The sequence below is a fragment of the Erythrolamprus reginae genome, chromosome 2 (genome assembly GCF_031021105.1).
Source record: "Erythrolamprus reginae isolate rEryReg1 chromosome 2, rEryReg1.hap1, whole genome shotgun sequence".
In the NCBI taxonomy this organism is placed as follows: Eukaryota; Metazoa; Chordata; class Lepidosauria; order Squamata; family Dipsadidae; genus Erythrolamprus; species Erythrolamprus reginae.
Window position 1 is genome coordinate 197,610,888 of NC_091951.1, and position 25,713 is coordinate 197,636,600.

The 25,713-nt window shown below is 41.3% G+C and overlaps 1 protein-coding gene across 1 annotated transcript in view; it reads left to right on the top strand.

Moving 5' to 3' along the window:
- Window positions 1-25,713, top strand: part of LOC139161647 (LIM homeobox transcription factor 1-alpha-like) — a 119,947-nt gene that overhangs the window by 24,463 nt on the left and 69,771 nt on the right. The window contains exon 3 of the mRNA XM_070741066.1: window positions 2,040-2,226. Within this exon, the coding sequence (XP_070597167.1) occupies window positions 2,040-2,226 (187 nt within the window). The remainder of the gene's footprint in view (window positions 1-2,039; window positions 2,227-25,713) is intronic.

Here is a 25,713-nt window from a genome sequence, read left to right on the forward strand (position 1 = left end):
TCGGCTCGGATCCGAGCGACTTTATCAGCGAAAAACGTGTTAAACTCCTCGGCACTACTCTGTAAGGGCTCCCCAACTCCCCCCTGATTAAGAAGGGAGCGGGTCACCCTAAACAGAGCGGCCGGGCGGGATTCCGCTGATGCAATCAAGGCGGCATGGTACGCGCATCTTGCCGCCTTGAGCGCCACTTTGTAAGTCTTAATAAAAGCTCTTACAAGTGTTCGGTCAGATTCAGACCTACTCTTCCTCCATCGCTTCTCTAGACGTCTCTTCTGGCGTTTCAACTCCCGGAGCTCCTCGTTGAACCATGGAGCTCTACGGGGTCTAGCGCCTTGGAGAGGTCGCAAAGGCGCAATCCGGTCAAGAGCCTCCGCTGCGGCCTTGTTCCAGGCCTCCGCAAGAGACTCTGCCGAACTGTGGACAAGTGCCTCTGGTATAACCCCAAGCGCCGTCTGAAAGCCCTCAGGGTCCATCAGGCGTCTGGGGCGGAACATCTTAATTGGTTCCGCCTCCCTGCGGGGAAGGATTGGAGCCAGGAAGTCAAGCCGTAGTAGGAAATGGTCTGACCATGACAAAGGCAACGCATCTAAGCCCCTTAGTCTCAGACCATTACTCAGTTGCTCAGAAAGGAATACCATGTCAGGTGCGTGTCCTCCCTCGTGAGTCGGATATAATCCACTGAACTCGGCCTTGAAGCAGGAATGAAATCTGTTTGACAAAAGTTTTATGCTATTTTTTAGCTCCCTTCTAAAGCAAATGGTGGATAGTGTTGTTGTTTTTTTTAAACCCATGTGTACTGTTGTGAAGCCATTGAAGGGCTGGCATAGGTCAATTCACTGACAATCCTGATCGGATGATTCTGTATATCACACAGCCAATTCGAAATGAGCCTACCTTGCTTGTGTCAAAATATCAGACCCGGAAAGATTATCAATGAATTATCTTTTCAACCTGTAAATCCTGGAAACGGACTAGATTAACCTTCCCCACACTGCTATCCTCCAGATGTCGGATTTCAACCCCAGTCTCATTAGAGGGTGACATTTGAAATCTAGCACATCTGGAAAGCACCGAATTGTTGGAGAGCTAGATAGATGGAGGGCTGTGAGAAGATGAGCAGCAGTAATTTTTATAGTAACAATAGAGTCAGAAGGAATGAAGGGTAAGGATGATTATATTTTCTGAGTTTCGGGGTTTGTGAAGGATTTGGATTTAGATTGTTGTACTTCATTATATTGGAATGCTGACATTTATGGATGCTTGATTTGGGGATTGTTTAGAATTAATAAGTGAAACCTCTTTTTAAAAAGTAGGATTTGGACATGAAATAGAATCCTTGTGGATTTTGCTTCTTTGTTTATTCAATTTATGCCCACTCCAATTTCCAGATTCTCAAACTGGTTACGTGATTAAGTCCTTGGCTTTAGTGATCTCTCCATGACATCACCAGGAATCAAACTCAATTGAAAAGAGATTTTACTTATACCTAACCTAAAAATATTTATAATATATACTACTTAATAATAAATGCATACATAGGGCTGTATCAGAAGTTCATATCTTACAAGATCAAATCATCAAAAGTTTTTTCAAGTCTAATCCATACCATGCAAATAAAAAGAATTATGCAATTTACTTGCAGTTACACATAATTTACTTGCAGGGTACGAGTGAGTCCTTGGGACCTGTTGTTTGAGTCTTTGGGGCTTGAATGTTTTTATAAGACAGCCGATTGCAATCCTGTACATAGTAGAAGTAAATCCTACAGATTCCAATAACATGTGATTCTTAGAAGACAAGCATAGGATCACATAGTAATCATGGTAACATTCCCAGTTCAAAGGTAGAAAACAATCCCCTTCACATATTTCAATATCCAATCATGCTAATGGCTGTATTCTAAAGATCAGGGGGGGGGGGCTACAGTTCCCTATCCCTGTGCTGTATCCCAGACTTTCATCTTGAACTTTGTGGAATGTATTTGCTCATATATAAGTCTGCTGAGATTGTCAACAATTATCCTTCTTTTCTCCCAGTAGGCTCAGAATCAAAAATGCGGGAGGTTTGCGCTGGTTGCAACACCCCAATCTCAGATCGCTTCCTGCTGCGGGTGAATGAGCGTTCCTGGCATGAAGGCTGTGTGAAGTGTGCTGCTTGCCTCCAGCCTCTCTCAGGCACATGCTATTGTCGCAACAGGCAGCTCTACTGTAAGCATGACTATGAAAAGTAAGTGCCAGAAATTTGACTGTCTGAATGATTAGCTTAGTAAGAAATTCACCAACTGAGAGAAAAGGCAGGCTGTTTTCAAAAAATGATTGTGATGTATTTATATACGAATACATGTGGGTGTGTATCCATCTATCTATCTCTACCCATACAGACTTACTTAGAAGTGAGTTGACAGGTTTGCAAGTTTGCTTCAGTTGTCACCAGTATCATAGGAACAATTTCAATCTACTTTAGCTATTGGATGTCATAACAGAAACTTGCAGAGGTTGCGTTGTCATCAGCTGTCATGCACGCGGTTGTAATATCACAGGTGAACAGAGCAGCTTATTGATGGGTATAGATTGGACAACTAAAAATTTGAGAGGCAAAAACCACTTGGTCCCTTTGGTCATATTTGAAGAGATGTACAATGACATACTTTTGGTGTAAATGCCAGTGATTCTGTGGCATCTTTTTGGTCTGTTATGTATGATACAGTGTACGTTTTTGTTACAATCTTTTCTTATCTAAGGGCCATAGTTCTCTGAGGGATGAAGACTTCTAATGAGTTTATTGCTATGTGAACAGATTGTTAACAGTGTGTTGAAAGCCATTCTTGGATGGAATTTAATGAAATCTGTGTACTAGTTTTTCAGCGGCAAGCTAAATCTGAATTCTGCAGAAAATAGAAAAGCCCAATTTTTGAGACAAGTATATACTATGAGTAATAATAAACACTGTAAGAGTAAGCTTATTTTTGTGCTAATTTATTCTTCTGTGTTGAAGTTGAAGGAACTGTTTGGCAAATGAACAGGACTGCTTAGAGAGTTATTGATAGAACGTAACATGGGGTTCTCAAGTCAGTAGTGCAATACCACTACAGTTAGTATGAAGGCAGTAGTTGTTAAAATATCACAGTTGATATCTGAGCAGCTTGAGGCTAGAATTAGGAACAAAATATCAGACAAGATATTAAGGGTCCCCCCCCCACCCAGGAGATAAAAATATCTAAAAATTATAAATTATAAAGAAGGTGCAAAACAAACTGTACACGTATACAGTTCATACTTCTCATTCTGCTCCCTTTCAAGACAAATAATGAGTTCGTTATATTGTATTAATTTCATTGATTGTTATTGGCTTGAAGGCATGATGCTTGAGAAAAATCTTTTCCATAAAGGGAGTAGTGCCTGCTTCTTTAAACACTTTTCAAACCCCATAGCAGAACTCTTAACATAATCTGTGAAATATCTTTCAGAGCCAGATCTTTGCCTAACTTATGGTCACTAGCCAGGGTCATCTCTATCTTCAAAAAGAGGGAAGTTGAAAATTACAGACCAATGTCTTTATGTTGTGTCACCTGTCAAGTCATGGAATCAATCATAAACTAATCCATTACCCTTTAATTAGAAACTAATAACCTACTACTCTCTGACAAGCAGTTTGGCTTTAGAAAAAAATATTCTGCAATCTGCAGCTCTTACACTGCAAAAACATATGGACTTCACAGCTCGACTAGGGTAAGACAATAGACACCATTTATACAGACTTCTGTAAAGCCTTTAACTCAGTGATGCATGACAAACTATGACAAATCTTATGACATTTCCAGTTCCCTGAATAATTGGATAGCTTCACACAGGCAACAAGTAGTCAAAATAGGGAACACCCTATCAAACCCTGCACCTGTTAACAGCAATGTCCCCTAAGGTAGCATTCTAGGACCCACACTCTTTATACTTTACATAAATGACATTTGCGATCATATTATATGCAATTGCATTTTCTTCACTGATTATGTAAAACTATTCAACACCACTGACAATGCTGCTACCCTACAAAAAGATTTTGACTATGTGTCAGAATGGTCAAACAATTGACAACTCCAACTCTCAACTCAAAAATGATCTGTCTTACACATTTGCAAAAAAAAAAATCAGAACACAAAATACAAGCTGGGTGGATACAATCTCGTAGTTGATCCTCACTCTTTCAAGGACCTTGGAGGACTCATTTCAAATTATCTAAGTGCCAGAGCTCACTGTAATAACATTGCCAAAAAGGCACTATGAGTTGTTAAACTAATCTTGTGTAGCTTTTGCTCTGCTAATATTGAACTGCAAACTAGGGCATTCAAAACTTTTGCTAGACCAATTCTTGAATACAGCTCATCTGTCTGGAAATGTACTGCATATTAGATATTAATACAATTGAACGAGTTTAGAGATATTTCATGAGATGAGTACTCCACTCCTCTGCTCGCAACAGAATACCTTATTTATTTATTTATTTATTTATTATTTGGATTTGTATGCCGCCCCTCTCCGAAAACTCGGGGCGGCTCACAACAAGTGAAAAGACAATCCAATACATGATCCAATTAATTAAAAAATTATAAATTTAAGAAAAACCCCTATACTAACATGCACACACACAAGCATACCATATATAAATTCAACGTGCCCAGGGGAAGATGTTTAGTTTTCCCATGCCTGACGGCAAAGATGGGTTTTGAGGAGTTTACGGAAGGCAGGAAGAGTAGGGGCAGTTCTGATCTCCGGGGGGAGTTGGTTCCAGAGAGCCGGTGCCGCCACAGAGAAGGCTCTCCCCCTGGGGCCCGCCAACCGACATTGTTTAGTTGATGGGACCCGGAGGAGGCCCACTCTGTGGGACCTAATCGGTCGCTGGGATTCGTGCGGCAGAAGGCGGTCTCGGAGATATTCTGGTCCAGTGCCATGAAGGGCTTTAAAGGTCATAACCAACACTTTGAATTGTGACCGGAAACTGATCGGCAGCCAATGCAGACTGCGGAGTGATGGTGAAACATGGGCATACCTGGGTAAGCCCATGACTGCCCTCGCAGCTGCATTCTGCACGATCTGAAGTTTCCGAACACTTTTCAAAGGTAGCCCCATGTAGAGAGCATTACAGTAGTCGAACCTCGAGGTGATGAGGGCATGAGTGACTGTGAGCAATGAGTCCCGGTCCAGGTAGGGCCGCAACTGGTGCACCAGGCGAACCTGGGCAAACGCCCCCCTCGCCACAGCTGAAAGATGGTTCTCTAATGTGAGCTGTGGATCGAGGAGGACGCCCAAGTTGCGGACCCTCTCTGAGGGGGTCAGTAATTCCCCCCCAGGGTAATGGACGGACAGATGGGATTGTCCTTGGGAGGCAAAACCCACAGCCACTCCGTCTTATCCGGGTTGAGCTTGAGTCTGTTGACACCCATCCAGGCCCCAACAGCCTCCAGGCACCGGCACATCACTTCCACCGCTTCGTTGACTGGGCATGGGGTGGAGATGTAAAGCTGGGTATCATCGGCATATTGATGATACCTCATCCCATGTCCTTGGATGATCTCACCCAGCGGTTTCATGTAGATGTTAAATAGCAAGGGGGAGAGGACCGACCCCTGAGGCACTCCACAAGGGAGAGACCTCGGAGTCGACCTCTGACCCCCCACTAACACCGACTGCGACCGGCCAGAGAGGTAGGAGGAGAACCACTGAAGCACAGTGCCTCCCACCCCCAACCCCTCCAACCGGTGCAGAAGGATACCATGGTCGATGGTATCGAAAGCCGCTGAGAGATCGAGGAGCACCAGGACAGAGGATAAACCCCTGTCCCAGGCCCGCCAGAGATCATCCATCAACGCGACCAAAGCGGTTTCCGTGCTGTAACCGGGCCTGAAGCCCGACTGCTGGGGACCTAGATAATCGGCTTCTTCCAAGGACCGCTGGAGCTGGAGTGCCACCACCTTCTCGACAACCTTCCCCATGAAGGGAAGGTTGGAGAAGACTGGACGATAGTTGTTGAGTACGGCTGGGTCCAGGGAAGGCTTCTTGAGGAGGGGGTGCACAAGCGCTTCTTTATAGAGTGGTGGAAAAACTCCCCTCCCCAAGGAAGCGTTGGTAATCTCCTGGGCCCAGCTCCGTGTCACCTCCCTGCTGGCCGAGACCAACCAGAAGGGACACGGATCCAGTAGACAGGTGGCGGAACTCACAGCTCCAATGGCCTTGTCCACTTCATCAGGTGTCACCAGATCAAACTCTTCCCAGACAGGTGGACAAGTACGTGCCCCAGTCACCTTGACTGACTCATTGTCAGTCGACTCTGTTTTACAATTGGAGTCGAGGTCGGCCCGGATCTGAGCGACTTTATCAGCGAAAAACGTGTTAAACTCCTCGGCACTACTCTGCAAGGGCTCCCCAACTCCCCCCTGGTTAAGAAGGGAGCGGGTCACCCTAAACAGAGCGGCCGGGCGGGATTCCGCTGATGCAATCAAGGCGGCATGGTACGCGCATCTTGCCGCCTTGAGCGCCACTTTGTAAGTCTTAATAAAGGCTCTTACAAGTGTTCGATCAGATTCAGACCTACTCTTCCTCCATCGCTTCTCTAGACGTCTCTTTTGGCGTTTCAACTCCCGGAGCTCCTCGTTGAACCATGGGGCTCTACGGGGTCTAGCGCCACTGAGAGGTCGCAAAGGCGCAATCCGGTCGAGAGCCTCTGCAGCAGCCGTAATCCAGGCCTCCGCAAGAGACTCCGCCGAACTGTGGGTGAGTGCCTCTGGAATAACCCCAAGCGCCGTCTGAAAGCCCTCTGGGTCCATCAGGCGTCTGGGGCGGAACATCTTCATTGGTTCCGCCTCCCTGCGGGGAAGGATTGGAGCCAGGAAGTCAAGCCGTAATAGAAAATGGTCTGACCATGACAAAGGCACTGCTTCTAAGCCCCTTAGTCTCAAACCATTACTCAATTGCTCGGAAAGGAATACCATGTCAGGTGCGTGCCCCCCCTCATGAGTCGGACCCCGTACTACTTGAGTCAGGTCCATGGCTGTCATGGTGGCCATGAACTCCTGTGCCAACCCAGAGGTTTCGCCGAGTGACGGCAGGTTGAGGTCCCCCAAGACAATGAGTCTGGGGAACTCCACCGCCAACCCGGCTACCTCCTCGAGTAGCACAGGCAGGGCTTTTGACACGCAGCTGGGAGGCAGGTACGTGAGAAATAATCCCACCTGAACCCCTAAGTCCAACTTCATCAAGAGCGACTCGCAACCCGCAATTTCCGGAGCAATGAGTCCACGTAGGCAAAGGCTCTCCCTGGCTATAATAGCCACTCCTCCCCCCCTTCCCTGGGGTCGAGGTTGGTGCCATATCTGAAACCCAGCTGGGCAAATTTCAGAGAGAGGAACACCTCCCTCTGGGCCCAGCCAGGTTTCAGTAATACATGCCAGGTCGGCCTCCTCATCCAGGATCAGATCCCGGATGAGGAGAGCTTTATTGACCACCGACCTGGCATTAAGCAGCAGCAACCTGAGTCCAGGGCCAGAGTTACACTCATCACCAGTACCCAAGATTGGGCTCACAGAGCCGGAACAAGGGACCGTTATTAAGCAACGGTCTCTCGTTCCCCTGGAACGGCTAACTCTGTGACCCCCGCCATATCTGCCTCTCCCCAGCAACACAGGGATATTCCGGCCCTCTGCCACCCCAGAGATCAATGCCCCTTCCTCTCCTGTCTCCCGAGCGTCAGGTGGGCCAAATCTATCACTCATACTACTGTCGCTCATCCCATCCATACCATACTCCCACCCACCCCAACCATCACATTCATACCAATCATTCATTCCATGCACAACATTGAATCTGCTCCAATCATCCATTAATTAGAGACCCCCCCCCAATGTTAAAAAAGGATTAAATTAATAATAGATAAAAATGCTGATAAAATATGACATAGTATAAATACATATAAATAAAATAGAAAATTTCACAAGATTGATAATTAATAGTATAAAATAGTATAAAATGGTAAAAATGGTATAAAGTCAGTTCTTAATATTAATTATTAGCTAATCATCGGTTAATCAGTCGCCCCAGGTGTAGTGTCTTTGTAGGTCTTCAATATAACTTAGATCTTAAAAAGTCTTAAAAAGTTGCTGTTGCTTTTTTCCAGCCGGTCCACTAGGGGGCATGGATCTTCTGTAAAGTGCATAGAAGCCATAAAGCCAGGAAGGGGGGGGGGGGACAAACCAAGTTAGTCATTTGCAAAGTTAATATAAGCAATGTCCCTGGCCAATTGGCCATATTGGTCCCAAGCAACCAGTCCCATCCTTCACACTCTCCTCAGTGATTCCATCGTCCAGCAAGCCCATCTCCACAGTCTTTCCCACCCAATCTTCCCTTGGCACCAGCAGCTCTCACCCGCTGGTGCCATGCAGGAAGGGGGGGGCGGGAGGTTGTTCTTTCCAAATATACCCCGCCTGCAATTATCCTTCACTGGCAACAGGTCGCTCCATTTCCCCCGGTCTCTCCCCGCCTCGACGCCGGTCACTCTCACTCACCAGGTCGGGGGGGGGGGGGTCAGTTCATCATTAGCCCCACACACCACGCTCCACGTTCTTTAGCACCATCCACTTTCCTCCTTTCCTCCTTCTCCGATGTTTCTTAGCTTTTTCGCAAGGCACCGCCGCCATCTTCCGCGTCCCAGTCAGCCACCTCTCGACCCTGCGGTCCTTATGGTACCGGATTCAAAATTTTGGGCTTAGACAACTTAGAACTTCACTTCTTCGATCCGACCTAAGCATAGTACACAAAATTATCTGCTACGATGTCCTACCTGTCAATGAATACTTCAGCTTTAACCACAACAATACAAAATAGATGCAAACATATAGTAAACAGCTCCAAACTTGATTGCAGAAAATACAACTTCAGTAACAGAATGTTCATTGCCTGGAATGCACTACCTGATTCTGTGTTTCTTCCCCAAACCCCCAAAACTTTAACCTTAGACTGTGTACTGTTGATCTCACTCCATTCCTAAGAGGCCTTAAGGGCCATGCATAAGCACACCAGTATGCCTACCATCCGTTTCCTAATATTCCCTTTTATTTGTATTTATTCATGTATTCATAATCATGTTTATACTTATATCCATTATCTAATACATGCTTGATGAAATAAATAAATAACAATTTTTTAAAATTGCCTCCCTTTAGGGTTGAGTGAGAGGGGTTGGCTTAAGGCCACCCATCTGTATTCATGCCTACACCTGAACTAAAACTCAACAGTCTTCCAGTTTTTAGTCTGATACTTTAACCACTACATTAAACTGGCTCTGTAATTCTTCGCTGGTTACTGAATACATGGATTAGGTTTAGATCTACATAGTTTAGGTCAGTGCTTCCCAATCTTTTTCCTTTATTACCCACACTGCTTATTAAAGATTCCTTTTTACCCAATGTAAGTACAACTCTTTAAGTCAGTTTAAATAGCCCTGTTGTGATTGGGTAATAGGTTAATGCACCATTATCTAATGAAAAATTGCTTTTATCCAACTTGGGGTAATATGTCCATGTTTGGGAACTACTGGTTTAGAGGACTTTTGTTTCCAATTGCAATTGTGTTGATAATAGAAAACATGTCTAGTTGAAAGGCTTTTAGAACTTGGGTGAGACAATCTATTTGATCTCATAATAATAGAAATATTATGGTACATTGTTGATTTACCTTTAAACCCCAACCAACATCTTTTGTGAAAGCTTTAAAAAATTGTTTCATGTTTTATTATGTTTTCTAATGCTAGTTTAACTAGATTCTTTGCCTCAGATTCCCAACAACTTCACAATATTTTTTAAAAATTCAACTTTCTTTTCACTCAGCTAAAAGTACTTACTAAATCCCGGACATAAATTCCTCAGGCTTTTGTCTCTTTTCAAAAAAAAAAAAAAAAAAAAAGGTCCAGTGGTGTCTGTGTGTGCCTACATTACATTTACTCTGCAAATTTGCATTAGAAAAGTTGAAGATGAAAAGGGAAGTTTAACCTTTTCTCTACCAGTAGCTTCCCATTTTTCACAAATCACCCTCACCCCCAGCTGCTTTTAATTTTGCCCATGTCTTGGACTTCTGTCTACCTTGCAAACATGGCTCTAAATACCTGAACCAATAAAGGAAACAATAATTGAGTGGACTGCACTAACGTTCCTTTTGTGCCCATGCAAATCTTTTCCTTCTGAAAGTAATAAATAGGCAGGAAGAAAATAATTATTATTTTTATTTATATGCTGTCCAGTTCTCAGTTAGAGAAAAAAACCTCCACCTCTGGCTGCTTCATTACAACTAATTGCAAAGGATTATGCAAGTTTACTGCTGGTATAGCAATGTATGCAAAATGTGTACTTTTATCATTTTACATTCCCTCTCTGTTGTTTGGTGATATTAAATGCCAAATTTCTCTACTCAGGTCAAAAGAAAGAGAAAGGGAGTTCAAAGAAGATGTGACTTCTTTTGTAATAGCCTGCCCTAAAAAGCTTAAAGTGGTGTTAACTTATAAAATGCTGAATGAGTCTAAACTCTAGTCTAGAATAATCCAAGATTACACTATTTAGAATAAAAATGAGTATCAGCATTCTTTGTAAAATATAATTCTGGATATTCTCAGAACAAATATTGTGGTTAAACGTTGCTCAGCTCTTGTGTTTAGTATATTATATATTAACTGATCATGATACTTGAAGTTTCATGATAATAGTGTTGGGTTATTTAATAAATAATATATGAAAGATGAACAGACTGAACTATAAGGCAGAGTTAAACATGTCATAGGTTTGGAATCTTTGGGCTACCATAAGAGACCTAACTCCAGTGGATCCTTATCTAGCAACAATTTAGCATTCATTAGTTAACCATTTTTTTGTGTATAAGATATAAACAATATAAGATGTCTAGTGTTTTGAACTCAGCGAATGTTCCTGGTTCTTTGCACTTGACATAATAGTGGTGATTAATAGTTCAATGTACTTATTAGTTGTCGTGAAATCCCATGTAGCAGTGACATATAATGGCAAGTAATGTTTCATAGAATTTCATAGGGAATATGCAATAATACTAACTCTTAACTGATATCAAAAAAAACCATGCTGGACATCATCAGAGCTAAAGTTTAACTGTCTGTTTTGTGATGAAGCTATACCTTCTATATGCACATAAGGCTTCTTTTAATTTAAAAAGTTAAGTGTATGGAAGTCAGGCTTTTCCATGCACAAATATTCATTTTTGTTTGGAATCACAGATCTTTATTGTTAGTTTATTGAGCCGCCCCGAGTCTTTGGAGAGGGGCAGCATACAAATCTAATTTATTATTATTATTATTATTATTATTATTATTATTATTATTATTATTATTACGATTACGATTATTATTATTATTATTATTATTATTATTATTATTATTATTATTAGTTATGGAAACTTTGTAGGTCCCATATCAAAATTCATTTTCAACCAACTGTTCCATGTTGGTTTTTATTAACAGTGATAGCAGTTTGTTCAGTGATATTATTAATTGAATTGCTTTATCTGTAAATAAATGTATCCATTTATCTGTGCAGTGGATAAAAAGAAATTCATGTGAACAGTACAATTTAGAAAAGAAAAAGTACTTAAAGTAATATTAAATATGCATGCTTCAAAATCAGTTGTGTTAAGAATTGCAGTGACTAGAAGTGTTGGTGTCCTAAAGGCAAAACCAGATAAAAAAATATTTTAAAAAAACATGCAGAATTAAGTGCCTGTTAATTTGCACATCTATGTCAATTGACATTAAGATGCGAAGATTGCAAAATACAGCTTTCTCAGTTTTAAAATCTAATATTTAAAAAAATCTAATTGGGTCAAATAATTATTTTCTCAGTGCATTTTTCAGAAATTGGTATGAGTACGTACATGAAATAACTTTCAAGGACATAGAAGGAAACTCGTTTTTCTGAATACTGTACAGGAAGCCAATGTCAGGATATATTACATGCCTCATTGGGGCAGCCCTTGCAGTTACTTTTCTTTTCTTTTTATCCTATCCATTCCTGCATGGATTTGCTCTATTCTGTTGTTATCTAGTGGCCTTACTCTCTTGGTCCCCTGGGTATCAAATCCACTTTTTCATTAAGTCCTTAGTACATATTCACAGAAACAGTTGTGCAATTAAGCATTATTAGTGTCTGTATTTTATGGTCTTTCAGGGAGTCCCCTTCAACGTAGCATGTCAACCTGGAATTTTCCCTCTTCAGGTGACAATGTGCCTTGTTTTGTTTGAGCACTTTAAAATTATGTTAATCCGGCCAGCTGCCTTTGGAGGCTTTCCTGCTGAGGATAAGCCCTGGATGTTTGCCCTGAACATTTAGTGCACCCTCCTTGAACCCAAAGAATGCCAAGTGTGTACGTTTCTTCTTGCCCATCCCATCCCTTCACTCCCCTCCTTTTCCTGTCTTCCTATCAACGCTGTTGAGACTAAGCTTGTATTGCATGCTCCTAAGGGCAAGGACCTTTTTTCTTTGTTTACTGTCTAGAAAAACTGCCCTGGTTGAGAATGATTAAATAAAATTTCCTCCCTCGGTCCTCACACAGTCCTTTGCCAGCCAGTGAGAAGGATCAAACCGTATCGTAGATGTTTTTGTAAACATCCCTCCGCTTTCTCAAATGCATTATTATGGGCTCATAATGCAGGGCTTTTAGGCTGCAACTTCAAAAAACCAATGGGCTGCATGGTGCATCCTCCGCCCTGAATGTATTTCCTTCAACACTTTTCAGTGATAAGCTGGAAAAGAGCCTGCGGTAATTTGCTCACCCTGAACGTGCTTTGAAATGATTAACCAACACTCCAGATCCATTACATTCTGTTGCTGAGCCTGAAAGTACAAGGCTGGAGGAGAAGAGGTGGGAGGTTGCTATCTTCCAACATCAAGAGCTTTGATCATCGAGCTTCACGCTGGATGGGAGTACATTGACTGCAGGGGTTACATACCTTCAGCACTGTACCTTGGGGCTTCAACTACCAGCTTCAGAGTATGTTCCACAAGGCATGTTATCTGTCTGTTCTAGCAGTCAGGCCCTGTTCACTTATATAACTGTCTCTAAATTCCAGAGGGCACTAACTCTAGCACATTATAATGTTCTCCCCATGGCAGTTCTGGAGGGCTAATACAAAAAAGTCCCACATGAGCTGAGATTGTGCTTCTTGTGAACAAGAGGCCATTGAAACCACAGCTCATCTACCATTATATTGTACCTTCGACAGTGATACCTTGTCTTACGAACTTAGTTGGTTCCAGGACGAGGTTTGTAAGGTGAAAAGTTTGTAAGACGAAACAATGTTTCCCATAGGAATCACTGGAAAAGCGATTAATGCGTGCAAGTCCCAAATTCACGCCTTTTGCCAGCCGAAGCGCCCATTTTCACACTGGTGGGATTCCCCTGAGGCTCCCCTCCCTGGGAAACCCCACCTCCAGACTTCAGCGTTTTTGCAATGCTGCAGGGGAATCCCAGCATGGGAATCCCAGCATTGCAAAAATGGGCGCTTCGCTGGCAACAGAAGTCCGGAGGTGGGGTTTCCCAGCAAGGGGAGCCTCAGTGAAATCGCAGCATCGCAATCTACAATATTCTATTCAATACTCTCCCCATCTTTGTCCTTTGCATTTCTCTGAGTGCTAAATAGTAATACTGTGGTCCAGAATGCTTTAGCAAAATGATAAAAATGAAGCGAGAAAACCTTGGGGTCAATAGAGCAGAAGCAAGGGTCTATCTGAAAGTAGGAAATGCACTGCAAAAGCTGCATTTGTCCAGAGCGTCCACACAGAAATCAGTCCAGTTTCATCCGTTAGACCAGTGATGGCAAATCTTGTTTGGTTCTCGTGCCAACAGGATGTTTGTGCATGTGCTAGCATGCGCACATGTGCCCACATCCATTCCCTCCCCTCACGCATGTGCAACCCCCTGTGCTGCCCCTCCACATGCGTACAATCCCCCCCGTCCCTGCGCATGCACACAGGCCTCACTGAAGCATGGGACAGCAAAAAAATGGCCAAACGGATAAACAGGAAGTTCAGAAAAATGGACTTCCTGTTTCCCGTTGCACTATGTTTTGCACTCCAGAGCCTTCAGGGAAACTTGCTGAAGCCCCGGAGTGCGAAAAACAGCACAACAGGCAAACCAGAAGTCCATTTTCCAAACTTCCGGTTTGCCCGTTTGGACTTTTTTTTATACTGCTTTCCCTGAAGCATCTGGAGGGCGAAACAGCCTTCCCCAAGGCTGAAAATCAGCTGGCTAGCATGCACATGCATGCTGGAGCTGAATTAGGGCAACGCCTTGCATGCCCTTTGATATGGTTTCGTGTGCCACCTGTGGCACACATGCCATAGGTTCGCTATCATGGCCCTAGACTTTCTTCCAGATAAGTAGACATATAGGTCTATAAACTGAGGGGTGGATGCTGCATAGTGTAGCCCAGCTTTCTGATTATATTAAAAACCTAGTAGCATTAAAAGAGACTTTAAATTAGCCTCATTCAACTCTGAATTAGACAGAAAAAAGTTAGGAATGTTGTTGTAGCACTGAAACAACTTTCTCCTCAGCCTGCTATATTCCAGGTAAATTGAACTACTGATCGTACCACCCCCAGGAAACATAGCCAATCTTAGCTTCACTCTTAAGAAGGATATACTGTAATATATACCAAATCTTCAAAATGTTAATGACATAATGTAGAGGTGAATACAGATTTTTAAATTGTTGATGTTGTATTCTTTAAATGGAGGTAAAGATATTTCATCCTAGTGATGACATGAATCCCTGTTCAATCCGTTACCTAACTTGATGATTGATGATGGGCGACTTTAAAGCTCCTTATTCTCTTAAGGTAGTTCTTAATAGTTTATTAGAATTATCTCATTATTATGAGGCTTGGCAAAAGGCAAAAATCTGGTGGGATACAAAGAAACAGAGATAACCTTATTTTTACACTATTTTAAATATATTTGTACCTAGTAGTTATATTGTATTAGACAGTGATTATTTATATTGTTAATAATCACTGTCTAATACAATATAACTACTACCGTAGGTACAAATATATTTAAAATAGTGTAAAAATAAGGTTATCTCTGTTTCTTTGTATCCCACCAGATTTTTGCCTTTTGCCAAGCCTCATAATAATGAGATAGATAAACTCCTTCTATCCTCTTCTACCATTTCTCTCTTTTTTTTCTTCATAGTTCATTTCAAGTCATAATTTTAAAATTTCTATATATTTTTAAATGTTTTAGATGTGTTTTTACTTATTGTCTTACAACTGATATATCTAAGTATTTTATAAATAATGATAAAGTTAGTTTATTTTTATTTTTTTTTACTTATTATAAATATAAAGATGACTTCTACTTTGAGAGGAGCGATTGTTGCTCCACTAAATGTTACATGTAATGTATGTTTTGTCTGTCTTTGCAATTTAATAAAAAATATTTTTTTTAAAAAAAAAGAATTATCTTGCTCCTCCAGCCTTGTACTTTCAGGACAAGTTAATGATAGACGCTTGATGTGGTTATGACTGAAGGGAGACTGTAGATAAAAAGAAACTCAAGCACTCTAAAAACAAGAGTTATCTTGAAAAGATGTTTTGATGATCCTGGCTTCTCCCATCAGAATTAATATTATAAGGGGACTATAATTCTGGATTTATGTAGCCTTTCAGCTACATTTATGCAAAGCTCAAAGCTGTAAACACTGTTAGTTAACAATGCAGGAAGTCCTTGACTTAGGACCACAACAGACCCCCAAATTTATGTTGCTAAGTGAGACATTTGTTAAGTTTTGCTCCTTTTTTGACACTATTGTTACGTGAATCACTGCAGTTGTTAAATTAGTAATATGCTTGTGAAGTGAAACTGGTTTCCCAATTGACTTTGCTCATCTCAGAAGGTCATAAATGTGATCACAGGATCACTGGACACTACAAATATCATAAATACAGGTAATCCTCAACTTACAACAGTTCAAAGTTACAGCAGCACTAAAAAAATGTGACATATGACCCTTTTCCATAGTTACGACCTTTGCAACATCCCCCATGGTCATGTGATCAAAAGTTAGAGCCTTGGCAACTGATTCATATTTATGACTGTTTCAGTGTCCAACGGGGGTCATGTGATCCCCTTTTGCAACCTTTGGATAAGCAAAATCAACGGGGAAATCAGATTCACTTAACAACCGGGTTACTAACTTATCATCTGCAGTGATTCATTTAACAGGTGTAGCGAGAAAGGCTGTAAAATGGGGCAAAATCCACTTAACAAATCTCTCAATCACGACAGAAATATTGGGCTCAATTGTGGTCATAAATCGAGAATCACCTGTAGGAGGCCACAGCATCTGAATTTTAATCCCATGACCATGGGGATGCCCCCCAGGGCGACATGATCAAAGTGAGCGTGAAAAATGGTCATAAGTCACTTTTTTCAGCGCTGTTGTAATACTGAATGGTCACTAAATGAATTGTTGTAAATTGATGATTACTTGCAGTGAAACCAGTTTGTCCTCTAATAATTAGAATACTGAACTAAAGTATATAGAGACCTACTGTAGATACAAGACCATTTTTAGCAGTAGGTTTTGGGGGGGATCGGTTTATCCTTAATCCCAGGGTTAAGCAACATGGTTCTCTCCAGGTATTTTGAAAAAGAATTCCCATAACACATAATCAGTCATAGTTGATGGTGGGTGGATTTATTGTCTAGAACACCTGACTACAGGTTGCCTATGGCTGCCTAATTTTATTGCCAGGCTTGCTATGAGAAAAACATTAGACTTTTTTTCTGTTTTGAGCTTTTTCAGACCAAAGGTTGGAATGTGAGTATATTTAATAAATAAGTTATGAATGGGCATGGCGGGAGTTCAGAACTCTTGGCTATTTATTGGGTTTCATTTTAATCCATGCCTTACTCTTTGAAGGCATAATCTTCCCATGATCTTAAACACAAAACATTAATTAAAATCAGATTAAATATAAGCTATTTTAAATAAAAAATAAATTAGAGAGAATAAAAAAATTCACGATGCCATTAAGCAACAAGGATCGAGAGAACAGGAGGATTTTTTAAAAACCTGTTAAGAAGCAGCCACAAGAGAAATTAGTCATTTTATCTCTCAGAAAGGAATTCATAGGTTAGAGGCCAGTACTGATAAATGTCTCCATAGGTCTGTCCATTTTATTATTTTGAGCCATAGTTACTCTGACAATTATTTGAAAAGGTTGGCTTTTGGTTTGGTTTAAAAAAAAAAATCCAGTACACTTAACAGTAAATGGCATTAGTACAGTGTTCCCTTGACTTTCGCGGGGGATGCGTTCTGAGACCGCCCGTGAAAGTTGAATTTTTGGCTATGAACAGTATCACAAGCCATCCCTTAACACTGTAAACCCCTGAATTACCATTTCCCATTCCCTTAACAACTATTTAGATTATTACACACCATGTTTATTTATTAAAGTTTATTAAAAATATATTTATTAAAGGCGGACGAAGGTTTGGTGATGATATCTGATGTCATCGGGCGGGAAAAACCGTGGTATAGGGAGGGAAATGCGAAGTATTTTTTAATTAATATTTTTGAAAACCCGTGGTATAGACTTTTCGCGAAGTTCGAACCCGCGAAAATCGAGGGAACACTGTACTGAATTTGGACTGGGGTTAAATCTATCCCACCAACCCATCCCCTGTCCTATAGTCTCTCCTATATCTCCTATATCTTCTTTTCTATCTCTTCTATCCATTATATCTCCTCTATCTCTTGTATCTCTTTTATCTCTTATCTTTTCGGCTATTCTCTCTAGTTATATTTTACTCCTATATTTGTCTTCTATACTCTCTTTGATACATTCTACTTATATATATCCTCCATAACCTTCATTGTGCATTATTGTGTATTGGACAAAACAAATAAAAAATAAATAAAAACCCCTAAAATAGAATAATGTGTGAATCTGCCATCCATCTCCAAAGTATGATATGTTGTTTTGAAAAGAGAGGCCGAGGGCCCTCTATTGGCAAAAGGCCTGAGGAGAAAGGAAATGCAGAGACAGCACACCGGTCTCCTGAGAAGTTTGGAGGAAAACATTGGACATTACTCAGGAGACTTCTCTGACTCTTGGCAGGCTCCTTGAACAGTTCTCTTTTAACTGTCCAGGCTTATCTTCCCTTTCAGAAGAGAGAGCACAGTCTCCTCCTGAGGAATGACGCAAAGCTTTGGCAGCAGATCAGGACTGGGGTAATAAAAATACCAACATTTGCCCACTTCCTACAGATGTATAGTCAGAGGTCACAGGAGAGAAAGAGAGATGTACGAAGGCACAAACAGAGCTTTCATTACTTCTTCATTTAAAAGAGCTTTATAGGAAAGAACCTGGGCTTTTTACTACATCTTACATTGTAGACAGGTCAGCGATGGTGATGAAAGAAAAGGCAGAGGAGTGTCATGGGAAAGATTCCAATCCTGAACTGATGTTATGACTATAGATTTGAAGAAAGATCAAGAGGTACTGGATGGGGAGGTTGCTAGAGAGGATTCTGAAGGGCTATGTTTTGGTTGAGCCCTGTCATGCACTTGCCATCATCAATCCCTTTAGAATTGATGGATATCCAGCAGTAGATCCCAGATATGCAATTTTATTCTTTCTTTCCCATAGTGATTTCTGACAGTCTCAAAATGGGTGAGCAGTGCAGTCAGGCAGTAGGAAAAGCAAGTAGGATGCTTGGCTGTATTGCTGAGGTATAACAAGCAGGAAGAGGGAGATTGTGATCCCCTTATATAGAGCGCTGGTGAGACCACATTTGGAATACTGTGTTCAGTTCTGGAGACCTCACCTGCAAAAAGATATTGACAAAATTGAACGGGTCCAAAGACGGGCTACAAGAATGGTGGAAGGTCTTAAGCATAAAACGTATCAGGAAAGACTTAATGAACTCAATCTGCATAGTCTGGAGGACAGAAGGAAAAGGGGGGACATGATCGAAACATTTAAATATGTCAAAGGGTTAAATAAGGTCCAGGAGGGAAGTGTTTTAATAGGAAAGTGAACACAAGAACAAGGGGACACAATCTGAAGTTAGTTGGGGGAAAGATCAAAAGCAACATGAGAAAATATTATTTTACTGAAAGAGTAGTAGATCCTTGGAACAAATTTCCAGCAGACGTGGTTGGTAAATCCACAGTAACTGAATTTAAACATGCCTGGGATAAACATATATCCATCCTAAGATAAAATACAAAAAATAGTATAAGGGCAGACGAGATGGATCATGAGGTCTTTTTCTGCCGTCAGGCTTCTATGTTTCTAAAAACCAGAAAGTCCAAGTTGCATCTTGAAAAAAGCACCTTTGGGACTGTTTAATTCTACCACAGAAGCCATTTTACACCACCTCTCCCGTGTAAACATATCTGAATTCAAGACTTCAGTACAATAGGTTGGTTTGGTTATCACTAGTGATGGGCAAACCCAACGGTGTTCGGGTTCAGCAAGTTCGGACGAACTTTACGGAAAATTCGGCCAAACTCGAACCCGAACCTGAACAGGGAATCCCAGGGGGCAGAGCTGTGACGTCAGGTATACTGGCAGGTTGCTAAGGATGCCAAGGTGATCACTTCCTGGATTCCATGGAATCCAGGAAGTGATCACCTTGGCGTCCTTAGCAACCTGCCGGTGATGTCAACGCTCCACCCCCGGAATCTTTTCGTGGGAGGGATTCCCCAGCTCCTTCAAAGGGAGGTCTTCACGTAAAAATAAACATTGTTATTTTTATGAAAAAGGACGCTGCAGCGGCACTGCAAGCAAAAAGTGATCCTTTCACATAAAAATAAACATGTTTATTTTTACGTGAAAGGACTGCCCTTTGCTTGCAGCACCGCTGCGGTGTCCTTTCAGAGCCGCTGCCAGTGACGTCAAAGCTCCGAACGCCGAACGTGACCCCGAACTTTGCCCGAAGTTTCAAAAAATTTGGGGTTCGTGTTCAGCATACCGAACACCGCAAAATTTGGTACGGACCCAAATTGTGCGGGTTCGGATTGCCCATCACTAGTTATCACTTTATATTAATTAACTATATTTTCTGGGGACTTCCTCAGTTACCCAAAACAGATTCATCTATTCTTATTAGACACCGCAGGCCATCTCTGTTGGCCTTCAAAGGGTTTCTTGATGATGGTACTCCATGTGGTGAGTCTAATGCTTAGATGTTCATTTCGTAAAGGATGGAAATCTCCTCAGTTATATTCCAGGGAGATAAGCGGTGCATAGTTTGGACTTTAGTGATCTGTGCCCTTGTGAACTCTGCCTGAAAAAGATGAATTTTTCAGTACTTTCCCAAGGGAACCATATCATTTAAGTAAATAAAATAGGAGAAGCTGTCTCATCCCACTAGATGCAAAATAAATGATTGGAACAAACTAGGTTTGCCTATCCAAACATAAAACCGGACTTGTTCTCTAACAAGTGAGCAGATAGTCAGTTTTTATCCTACTCGGTACCATGATGGGGTCATCTTCTTAATACTGAAGGGGGCAGAGAAGCAAACCTTCTACGATTATTATTATTACTGTCATTTTGGTTACCTTCCTCTTTTATACACTGAAATAATGTATATCATTTTCAGAACTGGCTTAATTTTTTCCAGGGGTGGGCTGCTGGGGTCTGCAGGGGTTTCGGAAAACCTCTTGGTAAAATTCTGTGCATTTCGGAGAACCCCCAAATCACAGATGTCAGGGAGGGCAAAAAAACGGGCCTACCGGAAGTTAGGGAAGGCTGGAAATGGGCCTGTTTTGGAGCCTTCGGAGCCCGGGGAAGCTGCTCTCACCCTCCTGGAGGCTTGAGTAAAGCCACTGGAGCCTGGGGAGGGCAAAAACGCACCCCTCCATGATGCAGGAGGCTGACTAGGCCACACCCACCATGGCCACGCCCACCCAGGAACCAGGCAGAGAACCCCTTGCTAAAATTTTTGAAGCCCACCTCTGATTTTCTCCCAATTTGAAGGTCATGGCAGAGTATAGGAGTCCATTCAGAAGAAGACCTATAGCTCTGTTAGCATTTCGCAATTTCAGCCTCTGAGTCTTTCCCACGTCAGTTTTTGAGGTGGTGTAAAAGAAGCAGCCTCATCAATTGGAAGAGAGGCAGTAGAGGAAAATCCTCCTTGACGTTGGCACTAGTTTTTCTGGTTTTCAAGAAACAATCTTGAGGAATTGTCTACTTTGTAGTATGCTGTGCTAGCAGCTATTAAAGACATGGAATAGCCTAAAATCTGGAATTGAAAAAAAAAGAATATAAAAATAGCACTCTAGTTGGTAAATATACAATAATTGTAGCCAGAGACCTGAACATATACTAAAGCACTACCCCAAAAATTGACTTTGAGAATGACAGAGCAGATAGCCTCTATGCCTGGAGTGTTCTGCATTCTTCCTCCAAGCCATGTAAATTGGTGGCCAACACTAGGAGAAACAAAAGCGAATTCCACAGCTTAATGAAGCATAATTATTTTTTTCTGTCCTGTCTCCTCCTACATCCACCTTCATGGGAAGAGCCTATTTTTTGTAGTATGATAACAGGGTTGGTCTGTCTATCTATCTGTCTGTCTGTCTATCTTCTATCTAACTTTTTTCCACATTATGAATTATACTGAACTGTGTTTATGATTAGAGATTAAATAAGAAAAACAATGCAAGTTCCAAGAAATAGCAAGAAAAGGATAAAGAAAAAGAAAGTGAAGTAAATCAAGTTAAAATAGAGGACATATAGCACAATGGTGCAATATCGAGATCCGATGATAATGGGGAAAAATTATGGCTAATTAAATTATTATTATTTTTTAAAAAAACATGTTTTGGTTTCACCAGTATGAAAGAATATGAAGGGTTGCTGGACTGTACAAGAACAAATAACATACTGCCTCTTATTATGTGCCATTGTTTGAAAAAAAAATATTAAGTATATGCATACTTATTTTTATACATATTTGTTTAACAGCATCATACCTCCCACTTCAAATAAATTGAACTTCTGTCCCAGGATTCTCAGTCTTGAGAAATATACATATTGGAGAACGTCTGTTTTTAAAGTATAAAAATAAATACCACTGTCCCAAGAACCCCAAGAACATTGAAGAAAGCAGGGCATTTTTATTCCATTGGGGAAGATGTGAGGATAGAGATGATAAAACTTGATAAACTCTAAATTATTCAATTTTATTAAATAACACACCCCACTGAATTAAGTCAACTTTCAATTAACATGTAGAAGTTTGCATTGAAAAATAGTGACTTAACCTGTGAATGTTCTAAGATTGGAATCTCTCTACTTTCTGAACCCTTCCCAGTGCAAAATAGATTGGATTGGATTGGATTGGATTGGATTGGATTGGATTGGATTGGATTGGATTGGATTGGATTAGATTAGATTAGATTAGATTAGATTAGATTAGATTAGATTAGATTAGATTAGATTAGATTAGATTAGATTAGATTAGATTAGATTAGATTAGATTAGATTAGATTAGATTAGATTAGATTAGATTAGATTAGATTAGATTAGATTAGATTAGATTAGATTAGATTAGATTAGATTAGATTAGATTAGATTAGATTAGATTAGATTAGATTAGATTAGATTAGATTAGATTAGATTCTTGGCTTTCATTCAAGAGCTCAAGACTCCCTCTCCCAAATTCCTTCCACAACCATTCTATGAGTTAAGTTGGGCTGAGTGAGAGTAACTAAGTTTAAGGTCTGAAAATTGACTTAAATCCAGGCTTTCCCTCTCCTAAACCAATACCTTCACCTTTATACCACCTTGACCATGCATAGTGTATCTCAGTCTAATAAAAGGCAGGGCGAACCCAGCAGACCAGAGGTGGATTTCAGGAGTTTGTGACCAATTTTGAGTAGCTTGGAGAACTGATAAATGCCATCTCTGACTGGCCCTGCCCCCATCTATTCTCTGCCTCCCGAGTCCCAGCTGATCAGGAGGGAATGGACTGGGGGGGATGGAGATTTTACACTATCCTTTCCCTGCCACGCCCACCAGGCCACACTATGGCCACCAAGCCATGCCCACAGAACCGGTAGTAAAAGAAAAATGGAAACCCACCACTGCAATAGACTAGGGACACTGAGATTCAAAAAACAAATCATTAGTTTCTCTATTTATTTATTTTTATTTATTAAAAATTGTTTGTCACCCATCTCACCACGACATGACTCTGGGTGGCTTACCATGTTAAAAAGAATGAAACAATGCAAAAGACATGTACATCTGAATAAAAATAAGACACTATAAAAATACAAACGATCAACTATAACTAAACAACGGGGAAGGAGTAGGATGAGCGGGTGCGGGGGGAGGAGAGATCTCTTTAATCCATCAGTCATCTCCAGCATGACACCCTCATTAGAGTTCCAGGCCAACTGTCAGAGGGTCAGGAGGGTGGGAGCTGACCCCACTCAGAGATGCAAGTGGGAGGCGACGTAAGGCATTCCAAAGGGCAGGAGTAACAGCAGAGAAGGCTCTTTTTCTTCTGGACCCTGCTAGCCAGAGTTCCCTGGCTGTAACATGCCTCCCCTGTTGGCATAAGTAGGGGAGGGCAAATCCCATTAGCATGAGAGCATTCAGCAGGAATTGACTTTGTAGCAGCAGGGCTCTGCCTTCCAGCTGCCGTGGATGATGTGGTATCATATTGGGCACAACGGCATTAAATCATGGAGATAATTATGATTTTTCATGCCTTTCTAACTACATCTGCCGTGTACATAATGCCGGTGTATGCCAAGTAGATCCCTAAAATTGAAGCCCAGCAGTCAACTGTATCTATTTAAGCAAGAATATTGCTATGAGTGTTCCAGTTCCCCAAGCAGTGAGAAGTTCCAAGGGTAGTGCTTCTTTTTGTAAGGAGAAACCTCTAGAGACTCCTCCCCCTCCCACCTCCCATTCCAGTTCCAATATTTGGATATATTTACAATTATACAACTTGACTTCACACAGTTCAGCACTTCGATAAACCAGCTGATTCATTGCTTTGCATCTGCTCTCCAAAGAGATGCCCTCCACCGCCAGACAATTTCATTTTTAAAAATATCCTGGTTCAATTCTCTCTTGGCCATGTCCAACTCTTCCCCCCCCCTTTCTTTCATAGTTTGCAAAATTATCGCTTTCCACAGACTATATTTATGCCGTAATCATTCTGAGCTAAAGAAGTGAAGAGGATGGAGATGCCCTGATTTTTTTTAAGGAATGCAACCTAATAATCTGATCCCTTTAAGTCTTTCACCTTAACCTCAGCATCTTTCACAGTAATCCTATAATAAATATCCTCCATCCTGCAAATCGTAGAAGTAGTGAGTTCAGATGTTAAGTCAAAAGGTTCACACAAATGTTGGGAAATCCAATTTCCCAGCACGGCAGAATCCTGACCAGTGATTTGTATAGCAACTGTAAAGTAATCCATCACCCTTTCTGCCCAACAGTATTGAGGGCAGGCTTTATATCATCACAATGGTGCCTGGATGATGTCAGAAGAAGCTGTAAGTCACCAATGGAGAAATGTCCTTTGTGATCTATTTGCAGGGCAGAAATATTTTTGGAAGATGGTGTGATGCTCTAACTTAGGATTTTTTAGCAGAGGATTGATAGCTCTCCAAGAGGCTTTAGAATCAGCGGAACATTAAATGTTTGAAGATCCCCTCACTTATGTGTTTCCAGCCATGAACAAAATTTGCAGGTTGAAGAACAATTGAGATCTCCTTAAATATATATTTCAGGCTAATGCGGGCTTTTCAAAACTTACCTTCCTTCCTTCTCTCCTTGCTTCCTTCCTTCTTTCCTTCCATCTTTTCCTTCTATCCATCCATCCATGGACAAATCAGTAGTGTAAATGCTTGTCTCCTTAAGTCCGACGACAGTACCATATATCATAGCTATTTTCACTCTCAATCGTGAATTGGCTCTCTTTACACATCATAATTGTTTTAAATGTGATTTATTTTAAAAGTCTCATATCTAATGGTAAGCCATAAACTATGGCTTGTAGACTTCAGTGGCTGCATTTCCCATCATATACTAAATCACCATTTTAGCAGCCTATAGCTTAATGCTATAGTATATGAAATTAAGTGGCTTTTAAGGGACAAACGAGCGCTTAAGCATTTTTGCTTCAGGTACTCTTAGAATTAAATTACCTATAAGAGGTAATGTGCTGTAGTGGTTAGAATGTTTGACTCTCATGATGCAGGTTCAAATCTACCCAATTTACAAAGTTTGCTAGGTCTCTTCCCTCCCCACCTCCCATTTTCATTCTCTAGTCCAGTGTTTTTCAACCAGTGTGCCGTGGCACACTAGTGTGCCGTGAGACATGGTCAGGTGTGCCGCGAAGCTCAGAGAAAGAAAACAAGAGAGAGAGAAAGAAAGAGAGAGAAAGAGAAAGCAAGCAAGAGAGAAAGAAAACAAGAAAGCAAGCAAGAGAGAGAAAGAAAGAAAGAAAGAGAGAGAAAGAGAATGAGAAAGAAAGCAAGAGAGAGGGCAAGAGAGAGAAAGAAAGCAAGCAAGAGAGAGAGAAAGAGAGGGAGGGAAGGTGGGAGAGATAAAGACATAGAGGGAGGTAGGGAGGGAGAGAAAGAGCAAAAAAGAGGAAAGAAGGAAGAG